The 8,175-nt window shown below is 41.9% G+C and overlaps 1 protein-coding gene across 1 annotated transcript; it reads right to left on the bottom strand.

Moving 5' to 3' along the window:
- Positions 1 to 4,379: 4,379 nt before the first annotated feature.
- On the bottom strand, positions 4,380 to 6,792 carry c6h3orf18 (chromosome 6 C3orf18 homolog). Its single transcript, XM_030778457.1, has 4 exons — positions 6,511 to 6,792; positions 5,968 to 5,993; positions 5,660 to 5,786; positions 4,380 to 4,463 (listed from the first exon to the last, which is right to left on the bottom strand). The coding sequence occupies exons 1-4, from the start codon at positions 6,790 to 6,792 to the stop codon at positions 4,380 to 4,382; spliced, it is 519 nt and encodes a 172-aa protein (XP_030634317.1).
- Between the last annotated feature and the right edge of the window lie 1,383 nt (positions 6,793 to 8,175).

Here is an 8,175-nt window from a genome sequence, read left to right as displayed (position 1 = left end):
CAGAAACTTGCCTTTCAAACCCTCGACTCAGGACTTCTGTGTTCGCACACAGGGTTTTCCCCACGACGCCCCCCTGAAAGCCTCAGCAGATCTATTTTAGAACGGTTACGCTCCACGAGCCAGCGGGAGGGTTTTGGACACGTGTGTAACGCTGCCTGTCGGTGCCCAGTTTGCCACTTTTAATTTTTAATTGCAAACCAAAAAAAAAAAAAAAAAAAGAAAAGAAAAAGATTTTGTTTGTTTGTTTGTTTTTTCGGCCCGTGTTCCAGTGTCTTCTTTTACTCTGGCCGTTTGCTTCTCAGGACATCTGCACAAAGCCCAGAGATGACGCTGGTTTTGCCAAAGCTTGAAAAACCTCCACTGAGTGTTGTATTTTTGTTGGGGTTTTTTTTTGGGGGGGGGGGGGGGGGGTTGTATTATTAGTATTATTTACTGTAGGAACAGGGTGTGCTCTTAGACAGGCAGGTCCCGCGTGTTTGCGTTCGACTGACTGATTGATTAATTGATTGATTGATTGATTGATTGATTGCAGTTTTAATTACGTCTGATGAATGGAGGGTTGTTTAGTTCAGCATAAAGAAAAGGAAAAGTGACTGTGGTCATTCTGGTGAAGGTCGTGTGCAGGTTTGGATCAGTTTAAATGACAAAAGTGAGAGACACACCAGGAGAGAAGAGGAAAGCCGTGTTTTTCTTTTTTTTTTTCGTTTTTTTCTTTTTTTTTTTTTTTTTACAGAACATCACATGCCTCACGTATGGAGACCCATAATCAGAGTTTTTAAAGGATCTGTTTTTAAAGGATCTGTTGTTTTGTCTTTTAAAATCTGCACCACCAACATCTAAACCACCTCCACCTCAAAAAATGTTTCAGCCGCAAAACAATTAAAAAAAAAAAAAAAAAGTATTTTATGATGTTATTTTTTTACTCTAATATTTTTTTACTTGTCTCATATTCGTTACATTGTTCTGAAATTGCAGCCTTTTGTCATGTGGTGTCTCCTTCTGTTGTCAGTTTTGTCACGTGGTGTTTCCTCTGTCTCTCTCTCTCTCTCTTTCTCTCTGTCTCTCTCTGTCTCTCTCTCTCTCGCTCTCTGTCTCTCTCTCTGTCTCTCTCTCTCTCTCTCTCTCTCTCTCTCTCTGTCTCTCTCTCTCTCTCTGTCTCTCTCTCTCTCTCTCTCTCTCTCTCTCTCTCTCTCTCTGTCTGTCTCTCTCTCTCTCTCTCTCTATCTGCTGATGGTGTCAGTTAACCACATCTGTGGATTGTGCTTTTCTTTCTTTTCCCTGTCCGTTAGAACTGTACCTCACAACGTAACTGCAGCACTGTGTGTGGAAATTACTCATCTCTCTTAACTATCTGTGTGGTGATTAATGTGGTTAAATAATATAGAAAGCCTTTTAAGGTATGGACCGTTTACTCACACAGAGGCTGAAGTGCTTTGCGATGTGAAACTACTATAGAAGTGCACGGTTACTGAGCTGCTGTAACGGAGCTAAGTGGGTGGCTCGGTTTCGGTAAAATGCAGTCCCCACTGGTGTGTGTTTTTAATGCAGAACGTTAAGATGGCACGGTTCTGTCCACCAGCAGCCCAGAGGACGGAGCTTCTCGCTCTCTCCGTCCTGAGTGTTCAGAAACAGTGTTCAGAAACAGTGTTCAGAAACAGTCTCAGACAGTCAGCGCAGGGCAATCTGTAAATCGAGATCTTTTGCGTCCGATAAGATATGGAATGTGTGAGAGTATACAGAGGATCAAAAAGATGTTTTTTTCGAGGTTGTGACAGGACAAATACCTCAGAACCTAGACCTCAAATACAGACATTCATACCTCCCTTTATTTAGCGTAGACCATAGAGTTTTCTCGGGGTTTCTGACTCGGCTCAGAAGGAACAATTTGGGCATTTACAAATACAGCTTTGTTTTTGTTTTTTTGTTTTTTTACATTTGTTTGTATGTTTTGTTTTGGTTTGTTAATGCTGATTTATTTTTGTATGATTTTGAAATGCTGTTATTGCTCTGACAACTGATGTTTAACTTTTTTAAAAATATTTTTTCACTGCTCATTTCCTGTAGAGAATTTAGAAATTAGTCAAACTGTAGGAATCCTGAAGTGTATTCCAGACAGAGAACATGTTAAGCTCAATGTAACTACTTGCATGGGTATGTCAGCAAAGCTTAGATACACAATTATTCCTCTCAGGCTCACATCACAACACAGTCCATGCGTGCACAGAAAACTTGACTCACCAATGCCTTGAACCAGACCATATGAAGTCCCCCACAGCTCTACTCACATGAGAAAACCATGGGCTATCCTTTTGGTTTTTGCTCTGTTACTGGTTTTGTTTGGTTGGTGTTTATTTGTTTCCATGCTTTTTATCCAGATAATTGTGCAGTTGTTGCCATTGTAACTGTATTTCTGTCAAATAAAGGCAATGGATCGCTTACATTTTCATCTGTTTTCTTTTGCACTTCTCTCTTCGGGTTTTCCCTGTTCACACCTGATTTAGATTTGAATTTAGATTTAAACTTCGAGTTACGCTTAGATGTCATTTCAGTTTCGTTTTACATTATGATTTTGACTTGATTTAAAAATTAACATGAGTGGCTTTTTTATTTTCATTACAGGACATAATGCTTTAGTTGTAAGTTTAAAAGGTGATTGACAGCAGGATACGGTGTGATGTGATATGGTTCTATTCACATCTCCTCATAAAGTACTGCTCCTGAGCTGGACCCGAGCAGTCCAGTCTACACTGATCAGTCCAGTTTCAATTGATCACTCCAGTTAAAATGTATCAGCCCTTTTTAAATCAGGTTCAATGGCATTTTATCCGTAGCGCTGCAAAACCTCCTCTCTTTACTTGACAACATTAATCATTATTAAAAAACATTAAGACTTGTTTTCTGGACTGAGTGAAGCAGATGTTGCTAATTAAAGTCTTGTTGAGTTAAAGTCTTGTTAACTCAAGTTAGAGATAAATGAGCGGTGTTTACTGAGTCCAGCTGAGGAACTGAGCTCACACATTTTCAGAGAAGTTAACACATGAGATTGTTATGTATGCGGGAACGAATTTATACAGTTAAGACATACAGAGAGTACAGTAATCAAAATAACAATTCCTTTATTCACTCCCGTTGTGATAAAAGTCTGTTAAATAGCAATTCCTTTATTAATTCCCATTGTGATAAAAGTTTGTTAAAAACATTGCCCAGTTTCTCTTTACCATCCTCATATTACACAGACTGAAATCAAACAGAATCCCTACTGATGTCTTTCCACTGTCTCTCTCAGGCTCACTAACACACACACACACACACACACACAGATGTACATTCCCTGCGATAAATCCCTTATGGTTGTTACAACAATGACTTATTGAAGAGCACTGTCACACTGAAATGCACAGGAACAGAAACTTCTAGAAACTGCTTGATAATGTGCCTCATGTCTCATTCTAGAGTTTTCTAGATCCAACACTCTTACAGGCATAACATCGCAATCAGCCTCTACAAATATCTGAATTACTAGCAACCTCCATGTGAAACAGGATTTTTTTTTTAAACATTGTGTGGATCAGGTATAGATGGGGGCACACTGAAAGAGTATTAAGAGATACTTATGATTGTCCAACTTCAGGCTGGTAGTCATAGTTACCGGCCAGCACAAAGTGCAGTTAGCTTCAAAAGATGCTATGCAAAACACAGCCCGTTCCTTCATTCCATGACAAAGAACACAAACAAGTCTATTGTGAAACAGCATGACCACAAAAACATTCTAGAACACAGAGTCCTGGGAACTGAAGAACTCAGCAAACTCACAGTCGTCAACAGCACTCCTGTATTGTCTATAGGTGTGTCTTCTTCCTCTGCATTTTTTTTTGTTTTTTTTTTCATAACATATCATTCTTTCATATGATTTTTCATACAGTGGCTTTAAACTGAAGTGTGAATAAATAGCAGATGTCAATTAAGAAACATCATGGACCTGCCAACCATTTTCCTTCAAACACTTGTTTTTTTTTTTTTAAATAAAATATTCGATATCTAATGACTCGTACTCTCTGTGTCCATGAATGAGAATCGAGAGTTCCTGCTGGGTGATAGTACATTTTTTTTCCTCATTAAAAAAAAAAAGGGGGCAGTTTGCGATTCCGCTGTGAGGCAGACAGAGGCTGGATGGCTCAGGAAGAACTTGTGTTTGCGACTTCACCCAGCCGTTCTAGAGCCTTTTCCAGATTACACCAACCTGTCGATTCAGCTGGTCAATCCCTCATGTATCAAGAGTCTAGAAATTCCCAAATCTCTTGTACTCTCTTCCTCTTTGTCCCCCTCTTTGTCTTTCTCTTTGTCCTTCTGAGCATCTCCTTTAGAGGGCATGGTTCCTGTCATGCGTTAATGGCGTCAGCCACATCGGTGAAGACTAGCCGACTGGACGTCTGAGCACTGGCCTGTCCTCCTGCCATCAGAGTCTGACAGAGAGACAGAGGGAGTGAGGAACAACAGCGAGCTCATCAGACGTCCTGTTTAGTTCACTCAACCACTCATCTCTCAAGACTCCATCACTGCAGAGACCCGATGGAGAGTATCAGCAGTGACCTCTGGAGAACACCAGTGTCCAGTGCCAGGTCAGTCTGTGCTGAGCGTGGCATTTGGAAACGAGGGTTACGTTTCATTTTCTGCACTGAAAACAAGTCCTAATGTTACGGTGACCTGCATAACCTAGGCATTCAAGTATGTTCAAGTATGCATGCTGTGCTATAAAAATGTTTTGTAATGTGCTGTGGCATAGTGGGTGTGTAAGCCCACACACACACACACACACACACACACACACATACACACAGACACACACCACCTGCCCGTTAATGATTAGTCAGGTATTTGACGGTTGCGAGATGAAGATGGTGCTGCAGTGTGTGGTCTAGTTGAGTTAAGCCAAAAAGACACACACAACACTGGCCATGATTAAGAGGCAGACAACCAAAAAGCCAGACACACCAACTCACAGACATAGAAAGTTAATGAGTTACTGGTTTTCACTTTGTGGATGGAAACAGGAACAGATGGAGTAAGGTGAGTCAATAAGTGGGACATGTAGTATGTTGAGAGAGAGAGAGAGAGAGAGAGAGAGAGAAAAAGAGAGAGAGAGAGAGAGAGAGTCTGTAGAATGTAAAACGATACATTTGTTGCTATGGCGACAGTGAAGCACACAATGATCAATATGGACAATGGCAAATACTTTACCAAAAATTAACTCACAACACAGCCATGCGTCAAAACTTTAGAAAAAAAAAGACAACAAAAGAAAAAGAGAGATGAATTCTTTCACAAAATGACAGAAAATTATTGTTGCACATCTCAAACAACCAGTGTTCCCACTGGTCTGGCCACAACAGCTGGCAAATCTCCAAACTACAACAACCAGTTCGGCCTACGTTGATCACGTCCAGGTTAAACAATGTTTACCAAAAATACACACATCATAACTCCATTTCACATCTATACTATATACAACTACAGAACACATTTGAGAATAAAACCAAACTCAGTTTGTAAAGTTGATTTTGTGGTGATGTCTGTTCGTGAAAAGCCCCATGTACATAAAGCAGGAGCCATAGTACTGAGAGGCAGATCAAATGTGTGTGTGTGTGTGTGTGCGCTTTACCTTGGCGTTTGGCCCTGCCGGGCTTCCGTCCCGACCGTGGTCCAGTAACTCCTGCTCCAGGTCGTCCTGTTCTTCGGCCGGGTCAAAGTTATACATCGGCATGAGCTGGTGTCTCAGCTTCTCCAGTCTGCCCCACACGGCCCGAAAAGCAAGACCAGAGCACACAGCATGGATGGAGATGGTTTCTATAGTAACCACACAGGCTATGTAGCCTCAATGCTTAATGTATTGTTTTAACAGGTGTTCAGACAGTGAACTGGGACTGTGTTGGGTGTTGGTGGAAAAGAAGGCAGTAAACATTGTCATACCTTTTCTTCTTACGTATGTACAGCAGCTAGGAGAGAGTCACACAGCAAGCGTATTAGTCCAAGTCACAAAATGTGAACGTACACACATGACCAGAGAGTCGTTTAACATCTCAAAGTGAGTCCTAGAAGAGGCCAAGATCCATTACCCATTGTGCTCGATAGTGAATTTTTTTTTTTTTTGGAAAACCTTTCAGCAATAGCTAAAAGACAAGGTATTGTAGGAGTTTTAAGGAAAATGGGGCAGGTATGAAAAGCCTTGCTGTGAATCCAGTGACACTGAACATATTTCAAATCTGGTCACATCCTCTGTCTGCCCTTTTTTTTTTTTTACATCACTGTGCTGCCCTGGATTTGAATATTTGATTGGTTCTCAGAAGTTCTGAACATTCTTAGAACTTTTCTGATGAGTTCCGTAGCTTGTTGTTATGACAGTTCCTGTCCTGCATTCTGTTATCTGCTCTCAGAGTTCTTTCTTTCACTTTGGTGACAAAACTCTGCTCTTTGTCTCTCCGTCCACCTGGAAAAAAACAAAAACACGCTCACCACAACTACTGCCAGCCCGATAGCCGTGATGATCCCAAACGGAACAAGCACCATGCCCATTCCAGCATGCTCCACCGACGCCGCTGGGATCTGGGTGGAGTTAAAGGCAGTCTCGTTGGTCGTCAAGGTGACGGCACGGAAGGTCGTTCTGGACGTGACGCCTGGCTCCGTCCTGGTGTCCACGGAGCTCGTGAGGATGGAGGTGGGGAGCATGGATGTGGGAGGGGTGGTGATTTTGGGGGTGGGGGTGAAAAGGCTGGGCTGGGGTGTGTCCAGGGACATGGTTTGTGTCTGAAAGTGAGGCTCGCTGAATGTGGCTCACACCTCAGTGACTCTGTGCTCTGTCATGAGGTTTTTTCCCCACGATCGGACTGTGCTTATGCACCGTAAACGCAACATGCCTGACTGAAACACCTGCAAGACAGATACATTTGTCCGTTATTGCACAGAGTAGCACATGTTCTGCACTATCTTTAAAATCAATAATCAATAATCCTCATAGCTGGGGTATTGATGTTGTGAATACATTTGGTTCCTGTAAAGAAGCATTTTATGTCTTCATACTGTTATTACTTTATTGACAGTTTCACGCTGTGTATCCCAGCATGCCTCAGAGTGTGTCTGCTCAACAAGATTACATTAAGCAAATACATTTACGAACTCACTGGTCTTTATCAAATACAGCTATGGGTTTTTGCCTTCTCTGGAGTTTATGCATGATTTACTTTGCATGAGTTCCCAAAAGGTTTGACCTTTCTGAGTGATTTGAAGAGTTCACTCACATGGGAGTGCACCATAACGTAGACTTGCAGGGTAAGGTTTTCACCCCCATATTCTGTTGTGTGACTCAGAGTGTTTCTCCCAGAGGAACGAATCTCTGAGTTCTGCATACATACACAATCAATCTGTGGGTTTGTGGAATAACTATCAAGGTGTCTGTATGTGTGTGTGTGTGTGTGTGTGTGTGTGGCAAGAGGATTCTGAGAATGATGTGCGGATGTGTGCGTGCGCAGTGCCTGTGTGTGCGTGCCTACCCTTGTGTGTGTGTGTGTGTGTGGTAAGTTGGTTCTGTGGATGACGTCTGGATGTACGTGTGTGTGTGTGTGTGTGTGTGTGTGTGTGAATGAGTGTGTGTGTGCGTGTATGTGCATGTGTGCGTGTGTGTGTGTGTGCGTGTATGTGCATGTGTGTGTGAATGAGTGTGTGTGTGCGTGTGTGTGTGTGTGTGCGTTTGTGTGTGTGCGTTTGTGATGATACTGCTAAGGCCTCATGCTTCCTTCCACTCCTCCACCGTTAGGATGAAGGGTGGTGGGTGTCTTTCTCAAGCCTGTCAGGAAAGAGCTTTTTTTTTTTTTAATCTTAAAATAGTCACAGGAGGTGGAGAGACCATCTCAGACCCCAGCTAAGGATGAATGAAGCAGACAGGAACCTAAGAAACCACACTGCTGAGTTGTAACCCATTCATGTAATTTAGACATTATTCATGCTCTCTTCCATATCAGTGACACCAGAGTCCAGTCCTCGTCACTGCCACTCACTTCTTACAGTTACAGACTAATTCATCTGAGATATACATACACACACACACACACACACACACACACACACACACACACATATATATATATATATATATATATATATATATATATATATATATATGTA

Source organism: Chanos chanos, chromosome 6, assembly GCF_902362185.1.
Source record: "Chanos chanos chromosome 6, fChaCha1.1, whole genome shotgun sequence".
Classification (NCBI taxonomy): domain Eukaryota; kingdom Metazoa; phylum Chordata; class Actinopteri; order Gonorynchiformes; family Chanidae; genus Chanos; species Chanos chanos.
Note: the sequence above shows the minus strand (reverse complement) of the source record. Positions and strands in the feature narration are given on the sequence as shown.

Excerpts from the sequence above, each read along its gene's own strand:
- c6h3orf18 (XM_030778457.1), bottom strand. The coding sequence starts at position 6,792 with ATGTCCCTGGACACACCCCAGCCCAGCCTTTTCACCCCCACCCCCAAA. Across the intron at positions 5,994-6,510 it reads TCGGGCTGGCAGTAGTTGTG|CTGCTGTACATACGTAAGAA; the intron begins GTGAGCGTGTTT and ends ACTCTCTCCTAG. Across the intron at positions 5,787-5,967 it reads TACATACGTAAGAAGAAAAG|ACTGGAGAAGCTGAGACACC; the intron begins GTATGACAATGT and ends CGTGTGGGGCAG.